General features: G+C 44.4%; 1 protein-coding gene across 1 annotated transcript in view; it reads right to left on the bottom strand.

Moving 5' to 3' along the window:
• THSD4 (thrombospondin type 1 domain containing 4) overlaps positions 1-21,482 on the bottom strand; it is a 645,795-nt gene that overhangs the window by 541,911 nt on the left and 82,402 nt on the right. The window contains exon 4 of the mRNA XM_021667503.2: positions 1,288-1,735. Within this exon, the coding sequence (XP_021523178.2) occupies positions 1,288-1,735 (448 nt within the window). The remainder of the gene's footprint in view (positions 1-1,287; positions 1,736-21,482) is intronic.

Here is a 21,482-nt window from a genome sequence, read left to right as displayed (position 1 = left end):
TGGCTTATGAGTTTTAAACAGTGGTAGATATTATTTAAATGAATGAATATGAAATCAATAAATATTTATTGGGCCGGGCGCGGTGGCTCAAGCCTGTAATCCCAGCACTTTGGGAGGCCGAGGCGGGTGGATCACGAGGTCAAGAGATCGAGACCATCCTGGTCAACATGGTGAAACCCCGTCTCTACTAATACAAAAAATTAGCTGGGCACGGTGGCGCGTGCCTGTAATCCCAGCTACTCAGGAGGCTGAGGCAGGAGAATTGCCTGAACCCAGGAGGCGGAGATTGCGGTGAGCCGAGATAGCGCCATTGCGCTCCAGCCTGGGTATCAAGAGCGAAACTCCGTCTCAAAAAAAAAAAAAAAAAAAAAAAAAATATTTATTGAACTGATATCCAAAGTGGGTATACCTATATGTATATATGCATGAGTACAGCTATACAGGTCCTTAAGGTAACAAAATACTTCCACAACAGTTAGTAACTTACTGGTGCCCAGAGGCCTCCGTGTGCCATCTATTTACCCCAGCTGTCCCAGCTCCTTCCCTAAGAGGTGAAGACTGGGCCAGGTGCAGTGGGTCATACCTGTAATCCCAGCACTTTGGGAGGCTGAGGGGGAGGATCATGAGGTCAGGAGTTCAGGACCAGCCTGGCCAACATGGTGAAACCCTGTCTCTACTAAAAATACAAAAATTAGCTGGGCATGGTGGTACACACCTGTAATCCCAGCTACTTGGGAGGCTGAGGCAGGAGTATTGCTTGAACTGGGACCTGGGAGGCAGCAGCTGCAGTGAGCTGAGATCACAGCACAGCACTGCACTCCAGCTGGGGCTACAGAGCAAGACTCCACCTTAAAAAAAAAAAAAAGAGGTGAAGACTCTTCACAACTTCATTCTCAGACAGCTTCATGTTACAATACCTAGTGTTTACACCTGGAATAGCTGAGAACCTCTGGGAAACTTACATATCGCACTTGAGCAAAGAATAAATATTATAAGTCACTGAGAATTTGGGGCAGCAATAGCCATTAATAATTAAACCACCATTAGGCTATTGTCAATAAGCAATTCAAGCAGCAATGTGTAAGTTACTAAAGCAATAACTTTAAAAAAAAAATTTGTGGGGAGAATGGAGAATACACGGAAAGAAAAGAGAAAGAAGGAAGATTAAAAGGTGTGTTAACATGGCCCAGACACCGTACCCTTGCTGTCTTCACCATACTTAGTGCTAAATGACAGAAAGGAGAGTGGCAGCCGTTTCCAGGCCCAGTACAGGTTGCGTGTACTCACGTTGGTGTTGCACAGCTTGTACTGCCGATAGGCCCCAATGCATGAGATTGCTGTAGATCGGGCAGGCTGAGAGAAGCTCTGAGCTGCCCCGTGGGTCCCCACACCACGGTTGTTGCTTGTTTCCGGGCTGTGAAAGAGACTTGAAGCTGCCTGGAAGCCTTGATCGTGGGTCAAAGGCAGCTGGTAGATGGGGGCCTCCGCCGCCTGCAGTCCAGAGCGAGGGCCACTGTCACTTTGGTACAAAGGTCCATGTTGGGGGACCGGGTGGGCTGGTGAGCTGTAGCCAAGCCCAGCAGATGATACCCCCTGGGACCTGGAATGCCGGGATGAGGGCTTCTGTCTCCGGAGCCTCTGTGGCATGTGTGCAGTGTCTGTCTGCAGTGGTAAGATATATGGAGCCTTACCATAGCCATACTTGCCAGGGCCAATGGGACCTCGGGTCCTGCTCCTAAAGAGAGATAGACAAGAGAAGAGATGATCAGAGTTGTATGAATTTTCACATTAACTCAGAAGCTCTGGTCCGTGGTAGAGAGGATCAGGCAGGAACGGAAGCTTGGGAAAGGGTCTACGGTAGGACTGGGAAGTAGGGGAAGTGCATTTTAGAAGAAGGGACCATCATAGAGGCTGGAATGGAGACTCCATAGAGGCTGGAAAGTAGAATGAAGGAGGGAATCGACGGAGGATGAACAGTGGATGATGCGAGTGGCTGGAAATGAGGTTAGAACAGTAAACCGTGGTCATTGTGTAATGTTTATGCAAAGAGTCTGGGCATTTTTGTAGGTCACTGGGAGCCACTGAAGTGGCTAAATATAGCTTTTTGCTCATTCAACTAACTGTAGTATTTCAGACCCTGTCCCTTTACCATTCATACTCCAAGAGCTTTTCTAGGTAGTGGAACCTAGAATTTGGTAGCAGAATTTGGTTGGGACTGCAACCAAATTCTAGTGCAATTCCCAAGGCCTGACTTGCACTGACTTTAATCCTGAAAATCTTCAAGGGCGTTAAGCACTTGGCTCCTCCATCACTCTTGAAGCAGCCCACGCTAAGCAATGGGTAAATGGCCATCTTTACACTGGTTTAGATTGGGTATCCAAACTTTTGGCTTCCCTAGGCCACAATGGAAGAAGAAGAATTGTCTTCGGCCTCACGTAAAATATACTAACACTAACAATAGCTGATGAGCTAAAAAATATATTGCAAAAAAATCTCATAATGTTTTTAGAAAGTTTACAAATTTGTGTTGGGCTGCGTTCAAAGCCATCTTGGGCCACAAGAGGCCCAAGGGCCGTGGGTTGGGCAAGCCTGGTTTAGATCTTTAGATTTTTGCAAAGACCCACTGCCCTGGGGTGGGGCGTGGTGGGAGGCTTGGGCAGGACAGGGTAGAAGCCCTGATTTGTAGCATATGCCCACTCCTATAGTGAACATACTTCCACCATGACTGATATCAAGCTACCAAAGTGAAGACACAATGAACTCTGGTGAGCAGGTAAAAACCAGTTCCAGAACACCACTGCATGTACATTTATTATGCGACTACTGTTTGTAATACACAGAGCTAGCAATGATAAAGAAATATAAAAATTAATCATCCATAGGCTGGGCATGGTGGCTCACACCTGTAATCCCAGCACTTTGGGAGGCCGAGGCAGGTGGATAACCTGAGGTCAGGTGTTCTATACCAGCCTGACCAACATGAAGAAATTTTATATCTACTAAAAATACAAAAATTAGCCAGATGTGGTGGCACATGCCTGTAATCTCAGCTACTCAGGAGGCTGAGGCAGGAGAATCACTTGAACCCAGGAGGTGGAGGTTGCAGTGAGCTGAGATTGCGCCATTGCACTCCAGCCTGGGCAACAAGAGTGAAACTCCATCTCAAAAAAGAACAAAAATTAATCATCCATAGTTTTCAAGACCCCTACCTTACAACTGAAAGTACCTAGATCACAATGCAGGGTGGGGTAAGGGCCGCATACAATCAATGTTACTTTGGGGAATTCTGAAGCAAGGAAAAGCTCTTCTGTCTGGAGGGATCTGAAAAGGTTTCACCTTCGATGGCTTTAGAGTTGAGAAGCACAGGTTCCAAATCTCTGTGGAAAGACTTAAGTCAGTCAACTAACTCTTACTACTTGTAAGATGACTGAGCTGGATTAAATGACCGCCAAGGTCGCTCCAACTCTAAAATTATATGCTTCCATAATAATTAATTCTACATTTATGTAAAATTGGAAATGTGCCCAAGGGTTTCTACAGGATGGCCCCATTAAAATAAGCACATTAAAATAGCAATCAAGGTGAAACATTGATTTCTGCCCTCATGAGAAAATTCTTTCTTCACTCTCCACATAATCACTGAATATAAAATTTAATAGACCGCAACTAATTATTAACATCTTTATTACTAATTGTGCCTTCATTCTTAGCTGATATGGAATTAAACCACGCCACAGTGTTTATTTTGCATTTAGGTCTTTCTCAATTAATCTTGGCAACACTTGGGACTCTGTTAATGATGGGGGCTTTAAGAGATGCAATTAAGAAGTTAGTCACATATATATATGTATATAAAACTTGGATGTAATTTGCCTCTTTCTTTCTTGTGGAAAGCAAGGTAAAATGAATGACATCATGCAAAGGCAAAGGAAAGAATTTCTGTGTATGTGTGTGCTTTTTTAAGATCTGAAAGTGTACCAAAAGTTCTAGCCTCAAAGTAAGTACTGGATGGAGACCCTAGCTGAAGGGAACAGAGAAATGGACATGTGGAGTAGCACTTCTCAAACATGAGTGTTCACAGGCATCACCTGGGATCTTGTTAAGCTGCAAATTATGGATCTAGGACCTCTAGGGTGGGGCCTGAGAATCTGCATTTGCAATAAGCTCCCGGGAGATTCTAGTGCTGCTGGTCCACAGGCCCACAGCTTTGAGAATCAGTCACAGAATAAAATAGAAATTCCAAACAAAAGCATGAAAATTCAATACTGCAAATTATCATTTTTAATAGAGAAAAATGGCAATGAAATTCAAACCAAAAACCTCTGAGTTTGAGGCAGATACAAAAGATCTGCTGCCTGGGACAGCCTGCCCTGATGTAGCTCACTCAGGGAGCACTGATGAACCAAGACTGACTTGAGCCTCCTCATGGGGAGCAGAAGAACCTGCTGTCGGCTGATGACTTGTGTAAGCATCTTCCCAAAGGTTGCCATCAGCCCTGAGGGGGGTAACATATACAAGCACCAATGTATGTTTTTGTATTCATATTGCCTTGTGGAAGGCTCTTCCTAAATTGAAGAACCATTCAAAACCCACTGACACAGTAACAGCACTGGAAAGGTGATGAGATGAATGCAATGACCAGTTAATTCTAAAAGACCAAAGAGAATGAGCAACCAAATAGGGTGTGTTTATGAGAGATCTGATTTCCAAGTATTTGACTCAGAACATTTGGACAAGTGGCAGATTCATTCTGGCTTGACCAGGAGAATGTTTGTTTTCCTTGCAGCTGGTCAGAGCTAATAATCCTGACAGGTCTGAATGGCCTCTTCTCGAATAGGACAGAGTCCATCTGGCTGCTTGCAGGGGGGCCTCCATGGAACTGGGCAGATTTATGCAGAGCTGTGATAATAAGTACAGATGTGGCAAGAGGATGTGTGTGGCCAGTTGACCCCTCCAGGAGAATCACGTGGTAGGTGCCTGGGACAGAGGGGGTGGGGGCTGTTGAGTAGTTCTGCTTAGTCTCCCCAAAACTCATCTCTGGGATTTTACTTTGGGTGTTCCACTTGCCAAAGCACTGGCTAATTTCTGAAAGTTATGTCTTGAGAAAGAAATGGAAAAGGCACAGTTTGCAGATCAGAGATGTGGGACTCAGTGTAGGCTAGTGGTTCACGGCATGGACCCAGAGGCCAGTTTTCTGGAGTTTGAATGCCAGCTCTGCTACTTTCTAGTTTGGAAACTTTGGGTAAGTTACCCCACTCTTCATATGGCTCAGTTTCTTCAAAGAGGACCAGGATTAAGATGAGGTCAGTGAAGCACCTAGGATGCAATATTTAAGGAGATACCGTCAGAATCGTGGAAGTGCTGGTTGGAACCTGAAAGTAATGTCTCCTTAAATGTTGTATCCTAAGTACCTCTCTAGCTGCACTCCAAGCCCGGTCCTGGGCTTGTACCCACTTATAAATAAACACAATAATAGTACCTTTGTTACAGATAGTTGTAAAGATTAAACAACTTAAGAGCAAAAGATGTAATGCCTCACACAGAGTATGCATCAAACATTTGCCTTTCCGTAAGAAAAGCCCTAGTTTGGCTATTTAATAGCTCTACCAACTTTGGCAAATAATGCACCTTCAGTTTTCTTACCTGTAAAATGAGAGTATGACCATTTCACATTCACTAGAATGGCTACACTCAAAAAGACAGATAATAAGTGCTGGGAAAGATAAATCAGAAACCTCATACATTCCTAGTGGGAATGTAAAATGGTGTGGTCATTTTGGAAAACTATCTGGAAGCTCCTCAAAAGACTAAATGTAGTGTTCCCAGGCCAAGGTACATGCCCAAGAGAAATGAAAACATACATTTATATATAAACTTACACATGAATATTCATAGCTACATTATTCATAATAGCCAAAAGGCAGAAACAACCCAAATGCTTATCAACTGATGTATAGATAAATAAAACATTGGTATATCCATAGAGTAGATTATTATTCAGCCATAAGAGAGGTGAAGTGCTGATATACACTGTAACATAGATAAATCTGCAAAACTTTCGAAGCGAAAGAAGCCAGACACACATGATTCCATTTCTATAAAATGTCAAGATTAGGGAAATCCACAGAGACAGAGAGTGGTTTCCAGGGGTTGGGGAGAGAGAGGGAAAGGGAGTGACTGCTAGAGGGATGGCGTTTCTTTTTAGGATGATGAAAATGTTCTGCATTTAGATCGTCGTGATAGTCACACAACCTTGAAATATACCAATTATTGAGTTATATAGTATTTTTAACTGATGAATTTTATGGTAAGTCATATCTCAATAAAGTTATTTTTTTTTAATGAAAGCATGTTTACTTACGAAGATGTTATAAAGTCAAATTGAAGTTACTGATAGGAATGCATTTTTTAATCTAAAAGCAATTTTTAATCATTTGTTTCAACAATATTTAACAAATCTTTATTGAGCAACTTCTATGAGCGTCTATTAAGCATCATGTGTGATTTTTTCTTCTACTTGTTCACATTTCCAGCCCTGGCAACCTAAGTAAATGGAACGCCCCACCCCGCCACCATAAAGTAGGGCTCTATGAGAAGAACGTGACAGTGGACAGTAAGGGTTCTAAGACCAGGTTCCAGGCCCAGTTCATCCAATGGGTGTCTGGGAAAATTACTGTTGCTTTAATAGTTGTTGAGATAATGGCTGCAAGTAGCATGTTTTTCTTACAACAGGTTGGCTGCAATCCAGGGCTCGTTATGTGTGATCTTCCACAGCTCTGCAAAGTTAATGCTAAGCAGTCAGCATGATGACTCAAGCAAAGGCACCTCATCCAGTCTCCCTCCCTACACAGTCACCCTGGAAACGTGTCATCTGCAATCATCACCTGGAACTGACAACTCCCACCTTTCTATTTCCTGCTGAGATCCCTCTCCTGAGCATCAACCCTAGCTAACCTCCAGACTAAAGCCTGAAAAGTGGACATAAACCGCCTGGAGTTCTCATCAAAATCCGGCTTCTGTGTCAGTAGGTCTAGGGCAGGCCTCTGGTTCCGAGTTTGTAACAAATTCCCAGGTGAAGCCAGTGCAGTGGGTCCTGGGACTGCATTTCAATAGTTCCATGTGTTACTTCGAAGTCAACACACTCAAGCCTGGATTGACTGTCTTTCCTCCACAAAACTGATGCCCCTCTAGTTCTTCCCATATTCTCTATCTCAGTAGTCCTTAAACTTGAACAAGCATCAGACTCACCTGGAAGACTTGTTATAAGAAATTGTTCAGGCCAAGTCAATTCTAAGCAAAAATAACAAAGCAGGAGGCATCACACTACTGGACATCAAACTATACTACAAGGCTACAGTAATCAAAACAGCATGGTACTGGTACCAAAACAGAGATATAGACCAAAAGAACAGAACAGAGGCCTTGGAGGCAACACAACAAATCTACAACCATCCTATCTTTGACAAACCTGACAAAAACAAGCAATGGGGAAAGGATTCCCTGTTTAATAAGTGGTGTTGGGAAAACTGGCTAGCCATATGCAAAAAGCAGAAACTGGACCCCTTCCTGACACCTTACACTAAAATTAACTCCAGATGGATTAAAGACTTAAACATAAGACCTAACACCATAAAAACCCTAGAAGAAAACCTAGGCAAAACCATTCAGGACATAGGCGTAGGCAAAGACTTCATGACCAAAACACCAAAAGCATTGGCAACAAAAGCCAAAATAGGCAAATGGGACCTAATCAAACTCCACAGCTTCTGCACGGCAAAAGAAACAATCATCAGAGTGAATCGGCAACCAACAGAATGGGAAAAAATTTTTGCAGCTTACCCATCTGACAAAGGGCTGATATCCAGAATTTACAATGAACTAAAACAGATTTACAAGAAAAAAACAAACAAGCCCATTCAAAAATGGGCGAAGGATATGAACAGATACTTTACAAAAGAAGACATACATGAGGCCAACACACACATGAAAAAATGCTCATCATCACTGGTCATTAGAGAAATGCAAATCAAAACTACATTGAGGTATCATCTCACGCCAGTTAGAATGGCGATCATTAAAAAATCTGGAGACAACAGATGCTGGAGAGGATGTGGAGAAATAGGAACACTTTTACACTGTTGGTGGGAGTGTAAATTAGTTCAACCATTGTGGAAGACAGTGTGGCGATTCCTCAAGGACCTAGAAATAGAAATTCCATTTGACCCAGCAATCCCATTACTGGGTGTATATCCAAAGGAGTATAAATCGCCCTACTATAAGGACACATGCACACGAATGTTCATTGCAGCACAGTTTACAGTAGCGAAGACCTGGAACCAACCCAAATGCCCATCAATGATAGACTGGACAGGAAAAATGTGGCACATATACACCATGGAGTATTATGCAGCCATCAAAAACGATGAGTTCACGTCCTTTGTAGGGACATGGATGAACCTGGAAGCCATCATTCTCAGCAAACTGACACAGGAACACAAAATCAAACACCGCATGTTCTCACTCATAGACGGGTGTTGAACAATGAGAACACATGGACACAGGGAGGGGAGCACTATACGCTGGGGTCTGTTGGGGGGAAATGGGGGAGGGACAGCGGGGGGTGGGGAGTCAGGGAGGGATGGCATGGGGAGAAATGGCACATATGGGTGAGGGGGAGGAAGGCAGCAAATCTCACTGCCACATATGCACCTATGCAACAATCTTGCATGTTCTCCACATGTACCCTAAAACCTAAAATGCAATAAAAAAAAAAAGAAAAAAAAGAAATTGTTCAGGCCCACCTGCAGAAATGCTGATTCAAGGGGTCTAGGCCAGGGGCTGACAATCTGCATTTCTAACAAGTTCTCAGGTGATGCTGATGCTCTTGGTCTGTGGGCCACAGTGAGAACTGCTGCTCCGTCTTACTCCCAAGTATCACCAACCCCTGAAGATCGCTGACACTTCCACTCACCCTTCTCTCTGCATTCCATCCAAACTCCTTGGCTTACCCACTCAACCTGTACGGCATGGCTCCTGCGGCATCTCTCGTCAGCCCTGGCCCTGCATGGACCACTCCACACCATGTTCCTTGCAGCTCCTCAATAGGCCAAGGGACTTTATTCTCCACGCTTTGACCTATGCTGTTTCCTCCTCCTCACCTGCTCTCTCCAGCACTGTTTCCCAAAACAATGACCTAGTCACCCTTCAGGACTCAGCTGAAGCATTTCGTTGTCAATGAAATTTTTCCTGGTCCAAACCCACCTCCAACCCTCGCCTTCACAGAATCGATGTCCTTCTCTTTTGTCCTTCCACTGGGCCTCATATAACTGTCACAGCACAATCTTTCATTGTGCTTGCTGTTTGCACACCTGCCTTAGTTTACCAGGCTGCAGGCTCCTGTCTTATCTGTCTTATATCCCTATAACCTCCTACAATGACTAGCACATAATAGGTGCTCAGTAATTGACCCTAGAAAAGCTGAAATAACAAACGAATGGCTCAAACCACTACTGCCAAAGGGAGAAAAATCTCCCCTCAGCATTATCGTGCCTGTTTAATTTCTGCTATATGAAATGTTATATCTTATCAAAAGACTGTTAAACTATCGTGGCGCTGAGGATAAGCCACCTCTCTCTATGTAGGAAAAAATGTCCCATCTACTGTGTGAGAGCATTTCTGGTATCAAACACCTAGAGAAGAGGCAGGTTCTCGGAATGGAGGAGGACCCAGCAGGGGCTGAGACTCAGCCTTTATTTTCAAAAGGAGTGAAGAATTAAGAGGTCAAGAGCTGTCAGAGCTAAAAAGCCACCCGGGCAAGGCTGTCAGCAGCCTGCAGCTAGAGGGTGGCTTCCTACCTCTCAGTTTCCAGGATCGAGGGGAGTGGGCAGATGAGAGCCCCGCCCTCCAGAGCAGGGTGTTTGTGTTTCTTATGCTCTCTGTATTTATTTCCATCTTGTTTTGTTTTCTCTTAGAGTTCAGTCAAGTCCCTTTGAGGGGCCCTGCCTCTCTCAGCTGTGCTAACATGAACCCCACATGGGCCACAGCATCCCACAGAGCAATAGCCCCTGGGACTGCCCTCGAGGAACTGGAGGAGTGAATCCTGAGAGCCCCAGGGGAAAGCGGAACTCCACGAAGGCAGCTGGGCAGTGAACCGGCCATCCCTGCTCGCGTGGCAAGTCTCCTTGTGCTGCTTAACCTCGGAGGTCCTGGGTTTTACAGCATTAGGAGAGGCGGTATCCCAGCCGGTGTGGTGGCTCACACCCGTAACTCCAGCGCTTTCAGAGACTGAGGTGGGCAGATCACCTAAGGCCCGGAGTTCCAGACCAGCCTGGTCAACATGGTAAAACCCTGTCTTTACTAAAAATACAAAAAAATGAGCCAGGTGTCGGGGGTGCACACCTGTGGTCCCAGCTACTCGGGAGGCTGAGGCACAAGAATCGCTTGAACTAGGAGGCAGAGGTGGCAGTGAGCTGAGATCGTGTCACTGCACTCCAGCCTGAGCAACTGAGCGAGACCTAGTCTCAAAAAAAGAGAGAGAGAGGTGTCGCTCCTTGCATCTTGGTACCTAAGTTGAGCTGCTACATAAACACAAATAAATTCTTCCATAAGATGGGAAGGAAGCTCGTGAGATGAAAGATTATATATTGCTGGAGAAAGCCGGTAAGTTAGCAGGAATCTAAGTCCCCGTACTAGATTCTATGGAGAAAATCTAAGATACCATTGGATTTTACTGTGTCTAACGAATAATGTCCATGTGGCTTAAAGAGATCCTTTATGCCACATTTGCACTTTGAACTGTTACTATATATCAAGGCTAAACTCCCAGGCTAGTGTATTGGGGCAAATCTCCCGGAGACTAAGTATCACAGGGGCCTGGTTACTTTCTGTTATATGAAATATCATATCTTATTAAAATACTGTTAAACTATCGTGGCCCAGCATCGTGGGGATGCTGCATCTGAGGGCTGCCTCGACGCCAGCCTCTGAAGTGTGGACAGACACTCCTCTATTTCTCCAGGCAATCAGGAGACAAAGCATTTCCACTTGGCCCTTTAAGCTCGAAGAGGGAGGAGGGAGATGTAATTCACAATGACTATCAAGTGAAATGCTTTTTGCCAAAATACAATCATATGACCACATGTATCTTTTAAAAAGGTTTTTTCTAGACATAAAAACAATACTAGGTGGTAGAAATTACACCTAGGAATTGTCCTTTGCACGTACTTGTACAAGCACACAGAGATGTGTGTGGGGGGATCCTCACTGTAGCCCTGGTGAGCTGGCAGGATGCCTGAAACCACAGCAGGACAGTGGTCTGAGGAACTGGCCAGTGCGTTTCAGTCATCCCTTCTTTCCATACAGTTCTTCTAGAATGATACTGAGGATTATAGTGCCAGAGAAGCAAAGACTCAAAGATCAGTACGAGGAGAGAAAAGGTTTCTTTAAATTTGAAAAACTGAGCTTTGTTCGTCAAGAGCCAAAGTCTGGCTCACAGCAGGCAGAGGTAGAGCTTATACTACAGACTATGAAGTAGTGTTATGACCTTGGAATGACCATTCTGAACCCAAGGAAACTCAGAGTTTAGCAGGCCAGGTGCGGTGGCTCACAACTGTAATCCCAGCACTTTGGGAGGCTGAAGTGGGTGGATCACCTGAGGTCAGGAGTCCAAGACCAGCCTGGCCAACATGGTGAAACCCCACCTCTACTAAAAATACAAAAATTAGCTGGGCATGGTGGGTATATGCCTATGGTCCCAGGTACTTGGGAGGCTGAGGCACAAGAATTGCTTGAACCGGGAGATGGAGGTTGCAGTGAGCCAAGATCACACCATTGCACTCCAGTAAGACTCTGTCTCAAAAAAAAGGTGACTTTGACAAGCAGGCAGATGAGGGATGAACCAAAGGGCAGTATTCAGAGATTAGGACAGAATGTGGTGGCCTGGGCTGGGAAGCAATAGAAATCCCAGATGCGTTTAGGGGCCTGAGAACAGAAGGAACCTGCACGCTTTACAGGGAAGCCTGTGTCCAACATGGCAGCTAACTAGGATGTGGGAGGGAGGCGTCAAGGTGGAAGGGCCCACCTGAGAGTGGGTGGGCCATCCAGGAGGGTCTTTGTGGTTTCACGGAGGACACAGAGTATGAGGCCAGGAGGGTACATGCAGAGATTTCAGCAGCAGTCACAGCAAGGGTAGAACAGAAGCCCCTCGCCTGGGGATCCAGTTCACACCCCCTGGGAAGAGGAGAGGAGAGCGAGGAGAGAGTCCCGACTGAGCTGAGCATAAACCCTGAACTGATCATATTTAACATGAAAGGTCTGAGCATCTGAGTCTCCTGGAATTGGCAAAGTTTTCCTTCAGCAATAGAAGCAGAGGCTCATGAACCACATCTAGTTATAGAAAAATAACTTGTGTTCCGCATACCTGAGTGGTGACTATAAATTGAAAATCTGAAAGGCAATCTAAGTATCCTTAAACAGGAAAATAAGGAGCTAGTTAAATTATACTGCATTCAGGTATTTGAGTACTATGAAACTGTTTAAAAGAATGAGGCAGCTGTGCATGTACTGATATAGAAAGATCTCAGAAACACAGTTAAGTGAAAAAGAATAAGACATTGAAGATACTAAGCTGAGGGCACTAAACATGCTCTCATTTGCATGTGTGTTTTTTAAAAAAGAAAAAATGTATACAGCGTGTGAAAAATGTACACAATATATACAGAATATATTTCTGTATTGATCAAAAGGAAACTCGGGGCAATGATTTCCCCTGGGCAGCAGACCCAATGAGGTGGTGTTGAAGCAGACTCATTCGTCATTTCTTACCCTTTCATACTGCTGTGTAAGCAGTGTCAAAAAGAGAAACCAAGTCAGTAAACTTAACGCTTAAATATGCAGACATTTCAATTTGGACATAAAATGCCTACTTATAAATACACTGTAATCCCCAAAGACTTGAGGGACAGAAACAGTTTGGGGACAAAATATTTCTCTGAACTGTCTCTGTCAAGAACAGAAAAGTCATATACTCCCAGAAAGATTTTAGAACAGCATAGACCAGTATCAAGCTCATGCCAAGGTGGAAGCTTCTAAGAGTCTGAATATGCTTGGATCTCATAGCCTATGGGAAGAAGAGCAATGACACTATGATGTCTAGTCCAATCTTTTCAATAATGATAAACACCCCAGTGCATATTCCCAGTGTGGCTAACAGCATCCCCATCCGTCAGGTAGCCAAGTAAGGAACATCACACACTTCTGACTTCCCTCTCCACTGGATTTGTTTTTCTAAGCACAGCCCTGGTCATTACTCTATTTAAAAGACTCATATAGCTCATCTCTGCCTAGGTAATAAAGTTTTAGAGTGTGGTGGCTCATGCCTGTAATCCCAGCACTTTGGAAGGCCGAGGTGGGTGGATCATGAGGTCAGGAGTTCGAGACCAGCCTGACCAACATGGTGAAACCCCATCTCTACTAAAAATTAAAAAACTTAGCCAGGTGTGGTGGCACGCACCTGTAATCCCAGCTATTCAGGAGGCTGAGGCAGGAGAATCGCTTGAACCCAGGAGGCAGAGGTTGCAGTGAGCCAAGATTGTGCCACTGCACTCCAGCCTAGACAACAGAGCAAGACTCCATCTCAAAAAAAAAAAAAAGAAAAAGAAAAGAAATTCAAGCCTAGACAGTTTTAAGGCACATTTGGTTTGATGTCACATTCTACCCTTCGTCATCTGGTTTCAGTCTGTCTTCCCAGATTCAACTCCAGTCTTCATCTCCCTTCCCCTATATCCTGCCCCCAACCCTACACTTCCCAACCATCACTAATGACTCATCATTTCCCAAACACATGGGGCTCTTGTGCTACAAGACTCCCTCCTGGAACTCTACCCTACCTATTTCTGTACTTCTGTGCCCAACATAAACATTAGCTAACCCATGTGCTTTCCCCACTGTTAGTATTCTGGGAGGCAGTCTGTGTACCCCTTTGCCACATTAACACTGTATTGGTAAGTTTCATTTCTCCAGGGCTAGGCTCCCTGTTTCTTATTGGTGTGTGGATGATCCCTGAGACTAGCTCCGAGTCTGACACAGAGGCACTCTGGGAATGGATGCTGAATGACATACGGGTGGGCCCAGAGCCTAGTTGCTCAGCATTTCTAACCAACGGGTCAATAAAGGCTACTGCTTCGGATTAATTCATAAAGACAAAAAGGCTAGGAGTTCTCATTCGCAAGAAGTCAAGGGAGCCCCACACATCTGGGTGGGAATTAAAGGGAGCTAGGAAAATTAGATCAGTAGCCAGTGGCTACCTAGAGTGACCGGAGAGCCAAAATTAAAATGAGGAAAAATGGGAGGGAGCAGCAGCTCAGGACCAGAAACATGTGTGTTCACCAAGGAGCCACTTGAGCCAAGGCAAGCTGGGCAGAAGGGAGTGTGCAGCCTCAAGCTGGAAAGAGAGCCCTGTTTTCCTAAAACGTGCCCTGTTCCATTAGAATCACCTGCCAAAGGGAGAAAGGATATCATGTGCTAAGTTCAAAGAGGCTGTGAGCAAATGGTTTAGGTTGAGTGCAGATGTCTTCTTAGAAGTTCTAAGACTGAAATTCCTGCCAGGGCTGTTCTGGGGAATAAATTATCTGGTGTCTACAGAAGATAAGAAGCAAAACTCTGACCACTTAGGGAAATAAAAATTAAGATGATGAAAACGAAAGCTTCCCTGGTCGCCTACTGTGTGGCAGACAGTGTCACATACGTTACCTGCAGGTTTGACCAGATCTGCTACCGCAGCTCCCCACGATGTGCTGAAGATCTGAGTTTAGAGACCAGAGCTGATGCTGACAGGTTTGCTCTGAGCCTTTAGGAAAGAAGGATCCCACAGGCTTATGGGTGCGGGGAACAGCCACAGGGAGAAATGACAAATGTGTTCTAATAAAGTGAAAAGAAAGAGGTCTTTTCACAGATGGATTCAGGAGCTCTTCCAGGAGTCAGGAGGCAAGCCACCTAGGCAGAGGAAGCAGAAAGGTGATTTTGGAGCAACTCAGAAGTTAAAGGCCCTTTTTTGCACCAAGAAGTCAAGCCTCTAGAAAACCCTATCCTCAGCGACCCCATCCATCAGCCTCCCAGGACATGAGTGCCATGGGGCTGTCCCCCAACGCCAGCAGCCAAAATAAAACAGAGCAGCAAACTTAAGAATAAAAGACTCAGGTCTTCTGGGGGAAATGACCTCAGGAGATGACTTAGACCCACACCCCTAGATATTGCCATCAGGCAGCTTCTCTTCTCCTAGGATTGTGTTTGAAAATCAGCCAGGTGTCCCTAAGAACAAGTCAACCACAGTACTCACTGGTGCCGCTCTGCATCAGACTAATCTGGGTTTCCAGGACTGACCTTCAGGTGCCATCTTCAGTGTGGGCCCGGAGGAGTGGAATAAGGACAAGTGAGTGGGTGTTTAAGGAAACCAATTTTAGTACCACAGAAATCAGTGGTGGAGAGGCTTTAAGGATGCCACCTACAGTTGAGCAGGTTACTCACTGCACAAGGACACCTGGGAATTGAAATCCAGTGTGTCCTCCCAGCAAGGAGATGAATCTGACCAGGGGAAGAGGCATCTTTTTGGATTCGTACAAAGGCAAGAAATGAGCCAGTAGAAGTTTAAGAAAGAGATGCTTTCAGCTAAGGCTGAGAGAATATTAGATAGCTCATAGCAAAGATGACTTTCTTACCCGATTTTGTGCTAGGCAAGACATCTCTGAAAGTGATGAGAGCAGGAAACCAACAGGGACAGATTACATAGGATGGTAGAAAGAGCCCCGGTATTCCATCAGACAGGCCAGATCAGCCACTTATCACCTGTATCATTGTGGGCAATTCATTCCACATCCCATCTCCAGCAGCAAAATGGAGGTAACAATGCCCACCTCCCCTGGCTGTTGTACAGATTAAACTCAATGATTCAGGGAAAGTGCCTAGCACAAGGCGTGGCTCTCAGTGGATGCTCCATAAATGGTAGGTACGGCGACGGAGGCACTGCCCTGAAGGTTAAAGTCACAGATCCTCCAATGTGATACGTGAGAACTGTTGCAGGGAAGGTAGCCAAACATGGGACGGAGGAGTACGGAGACGGCTTCACATGAAAGAACAGTAAATGCATTCATTTCTCCAGCGTAACTAAAAGAAGCCCTCTTAGGAGTCAAGTCCGTTGTTATTATGGGTTGTAATCTGAACCTGAGTGGCCCTCCAGGACTACGGGGTTAGAGGAGACCAAATGAGTTTACCTGTGGGGCCCCTGCCTGGCCAGACCAGGTGTTAAGCAAATGAGAGCTCCTATCCCCTCTCTCCCAGGGACTGTTAAACAGGGCCCTCTGCCCTAGAGGCTGACCCCCAGCAGGTTGAAGGAACCTGAAGAACTATTTTCAGCAGTAAATTCTGCTGCATACATTAATACAACAGCAATAATGATGATAACACAACTACATTTCTGGAGCATCTTTTATGTGAAACGTCCATGAAGGAAGCAATGGTATTTCTCTCATATTCTGGATGTTTCTCCCCACTCTGAATTTCGATATCACTTCCTACGTACCCACTTACTCTATATCACTTCATTTCTTTCTTTATTATAAGTATAAAGTATCTCAAGAATAATGATCAATCATGATAACAACAAGATGCATAACTTTCTTCCTTGCACTAGAGGACGTTATTTAGGTACAAGTCTGTCACCTTCAGTTAATTAAAGCCAGGAGAGATCTGTTCTAGAGTTTATCCATCCCTAAAAATATTTAGCAGAGTGTACAGTCAGCCTTCCATATATATCCATGGGTTCTGCATCAATGGATTCAACCAACTATGGATCAAAAATATTGTGAAAAAAATGGATGGTTGCATCTATATTGAACATGCATAGACCTTTCTCGTCATTAATCCCTAAACAATACAGTACAACTATTTACATAGTATTTATATTGTATTAGGTATTTATATTGTATTAGGTATATATATAATTTAGGGATGATTTAAAGTATTGGAGGATGTGTGTAGTTATATGCAAATACTACACCATTTTATAAAAGGGATTTGTACATCCTCAGATTTTGGTATCTGCAGGGAGTCCTGGAAGCAATATCAATCCTGACTGGACACAAAGGAACAACTGTATTTAAATAATACATTCTGTATGTAGGTGACTATGCTGTATCAAACACCTGCTAAAAGCTTTATGTGTGTAATCCCATTTAATCATCTCTGCAAACAGCAAAGTAGGCCATTACTTTATTTTATAGATAAGGAAACTGAGTCTAAAAGACATTGAACAACCTGTCCAAGCTAGTAAGTCTGTGTGAACAGATACTAACAAATGCAACTGAATGAGTAAGGTCAAACCTCTCTAAAGAGCTTAACAATTGCGATACAGTACAGTTTTTAAATACCAAATTCCCATTCATAGAGGATTACAGGGATGGACTATTTGGAATGAGGACTTACTGGAAAACAGGAAAAATTATTCCTCCCCCCCAAATCGAGAAAGGAAAAGTTCTCAGCACTTGCCCACAATGAACTGTGGTCCAATCACTGAGGAAAAGGGAAATCTTAACTAATTGCTGCTGGATCCATGTGGTCCACAGGAGGACCAAATACTTCTGCATGAAAAAAGATTCAGGAGGGAATATAAAATATATTGCGTGATTGGAAGCTAAACCAGAAATGGGGAAAGGCAGGCTCTGGGGCAAGGCCTGACCTGGGGCATAAGGATGAGGATGGAGTTGGGAGCAGGAAGGGAGAATAACTCAGTGTTACAAGATAGGCCTTAAAGCCAGGTTCCCTGGTTTAAATCCCTGCTCTGCAGCCTAGTGGCTCTGAGCCTCAGGGCTCATCACATTGTTGCTGTAAGCACAGAATTCTTCTCATGTTAGACCATGGACCCTAAGGATAGTTTATGCGTAAGGGTCCTATGAAGTTTAGCTCAGAGTCTCCTACAGTACATCCGTTTCTGTAGCTGCTGTAACCGGGTACCACAACTTGGTGATTTAAAACAACAGAAATCTATTCTTTCACAGCTCTGGAGGCCAGAAGTTTGAAATCAGCATCACGAGGCTGAAATCAAGGTGGCAGCAGGGACATGCTCCTTTCAGAGGCTCTAGGGGAGGATCTCTTTCCTGGCCTCTTCCAGCTTCTGGGGGCTGCCAGCATGCCTTGGCTGTGGCTACATCACTCCAGTCTTCAAGAGCTACATCTTCAAATCTCTCTCTATTCGATCTTCACATGACCTTCCCCATTGTGTGCCTACATAGTATATCTCCCTCTGCTTGTCTCTTATAAGGACATTTATAATTGTACATGGAACTCACCTGAATAATCCAGGATACTCTCCCCATCTCAAGATACTCAATCACATCTGCAAAGACCCTTTTTCCAAATAAGTTAGCATTTACAGGCTCCAAGATTAGGACCTGCTATCCTTGAGGACTGAGTGGGACAGAGCAGGGAATTATTCAACCTACTACAGAGGAAACCATCAATAAACATCAGCTGTCATTGCTCTTGTTATTTATTAATAGAGATGGGACAAAAGAACTACACATCCAGAAAAGGGCTTATGGATTGACAAGCAAGTGAATACCCAAAAAGCCCTTAAGGGATGTGAGCACTTTATCCTGAGAACCAACAGGGAGGCCATGTGTGATACAGGTCAACCACAGCAGCTGTCCCCTAAACCTCACATAAATTTCCTGTATCCACATTGTGGGCTCAGGGTGGCAGTGAGAAGAGCAAGAATGTTAGGGTCAGGGAACCCTGCACTCAAATCCCATTCCGTCCCTTCCTGGAGCAGGATGCTGGGGACTTCTTTACCCTAGCTCAGTGTCCTCTGTAAACTGGGGCTGGTTGAGGTTCAAACAGTACATGTCAGTGATGTGGCACATAGTAGGTCCTGCGAAAATGGCTGTGATTACTGTGACTGAATTAACAACATGTGCAGGCTCCTGCAGGTGGGATGACTGAAGGAAATGACAGTAACCCCCACAGGCAGGAAATTCCTTCCTCCCATCCTCATACGAAGGCATCACAGGCTAGCACCAGGTGTGTGCTGGATTCCAGATGCAGAACAGAGATCCCCCTTCTGGGACACACATATTGTAGTCAGGCTTTTTCCATAGCCTTTCGCATCTTTCTTCTGGAACCAGAGTTATGAATGACTTGGAGAAAGTTCAATGCAACATTCTTATGGCAAATGTGATCTTTGTTCTGATAACTAATGAAATACTTCTGACACTTAATGAAATACCACAAGAAATGAACAAGGGCTCTTTGGAGCCTGGTCTGAGATCAGAGTAACTCAAGCTTAAAATCTGGCTCCAATCCTTCCTAACCTACAGGCAGAAATGTACATACCAGCAGGCCTATCTCTGCTACAAACTCTGTTACTGAAAAGGGCTAAGGTTTCTAATTTAGAAATCAAAGCATATTAGAACACCGTTTATCTGCTTAGCATCAACAGGTAACCTCTTGTCACACAATTCAGGGACTAAGTGATATTCCTGCTTTGGAAGGTTAAAAAAAACAAAAATCCCCTTGAAGTAGGAAAACGAAACATACCAAAAACAAGGAATATGCATTTCAAACACTTGTACCTGCTTTCTCTGCTAACCTACCCAGGATGGCCAGGGAGGTTTTCCAAGGAGAAACACAGATGAGGCCAAAGATTTCCCTTCTTGCTATGTGGTTTCTTCCCCGCTGTAGGTAACAAGACTCCCTGGGTATCGAGTGAGGGTCAGGAAATCGGCATGTGGCTTTGTGAAGTTTAATTAACAGCAAGTTTTCCTATCCAGCATCATGAAGAGGGCCAGTCAGCTGTAGGGGCCCCCAGGACAGAAACAACATATCGCTCCAAAGTTATTACTGATGAAATGCAAGTAGCCTCCAACAAAGCACAGGAAAGGAGGAGCTGAAAAAACAAACGATTCCTACCTGCAGCCGGGGACAGTTTCCAGGGGAGGTGGGAATGGGTGGGTAAAACTTGTGATCCAGGCCTGATCCAGGCTGTCCTGTTTCAAAACGAATGAACCTTTCAAACAAACACACATACACCCATGTGTGCACATGCAAACACACACAAGCACACACATATGCTCATGCACACACATGCACATGGACACACAGACAACAAATTACAGAAAGGGACACAAGTCTCCCCAAAAATTATCTAGTCAATGGTAATAAAATAATCAAGCCATGTCATTTTTGAATGGTGTCTTATGTTTTCCGAAGTACTTTTACAGCTGTTACCTCGTTTGACCCTCACAACAGGCCTTGTGCGGTAGGCAGAGGACATACAATTATTCATATTTTATAGATTATATTAAGTGATTCCCATAGGTGACCCAGTTAGCAGATGATGGAGCTGAGGCAGGAAGTGGGGTCTAATGAGTCCCAGTCCAGGGATTTCTACAAGGCAAGAGATAGTGATCCCTTCCATGAAGACAGCTGTCCAAGAAGAGACTAGCAAAAGGAGGACAGACGTGTGAACAACACTTTAAAGAAAAACTCATGAGACAGAAGTCTGCATAGAGGGATTTGAAGAGTTACAATGTCAGTGCATCTACAGAGAAGAAAAACCATCACATTCCAGAAGCATGTTTGAAAAGGTGTTTGAGGCCAGGCATGGTAGCTCATGCCTGTAATCCCAGCACTCTGGGAGGCCAAGGCAGACAGATCACTTGAGGTCAGGAGTTCGAGATCAGCCTGGCCAACATGGTGAAACCTCATCTCTACTAAAAACAAAAATTTGCTGGGGGTGGTGGTATATGTCTGTAGTACCAGCTACTCAGGAGGCCGAGGCAGGAGAATCACTTGAACCCAGGAGGTGGAGCTTGCAGTGAACCAAGATTGTGCCACTGCACTCCTGCCTGGGCAATAAAGGGAGACTCTGTCTCAAAAAAGAAAAAAAAAGATAAGAAAGGTGTTTGAGGGCTGTGTTTCCCAGTCACCTTCTCTTCTCATTACTCTGGATGGCAGAAAAGATGACAGGAACATTTAAAACAGCAATTGGCCTCAATAATGCATCAATAAAAAGCAAGACCCCTTAATGGCTAGAATAAGAACCTCTTTATTTTATGAATGTAGAAACTCAGGCCCAGAGAAATGAGGTGACTTTTCCAGGATCAAAGCATTCATAAGAGCTGGGGACTGAACTCTGACCTTGGGATACAAAGCTCTTTATTCTACACTGGCTGCCTTGGGCATTTACTATTCTTAACTTCGTTATTGTCACTGTCCTTCATAGACACTTCTAAAGAAGAATGCTTACGGGTAGGGTGGGGACACATGGTTTTTCCTCTTCTTTGTTTTTCTAGAAATAGGATCAGTACATTTCCCATAAACAACAACCAATGTGGATGGGAAAAAGTGGCAGGTGGTCTTCCTGGCACAGAAGTTTTCCAATTGCTTTAGTAGTCATAAGATACCAAAATGCAAGTACTCTTATGGTAGGCTGA

This window comes from Aotus nancymaae, unplaced genomic scaffold (assembly GCF_030222135.1).
Source record: "Aotus nancymaae isolate 86718 unplaced genomic scaffold, 86718_ANA_hifiasm-v0.15.2.pri h1tg000003l, whole genome shotgun sequence".
In the NCBI taxonomy this organism is placed as follows: Eukaryota; Metazoa; Chordata; class Mammalia; order Primates; family Aotidae; genus Aotus; species Aotus nancymaae.
The sequence above is the reverse complement of the archived record's forward strand: the minus strand, read 5'-3'. Positions and strand labels throughout refer to the sequence as shown.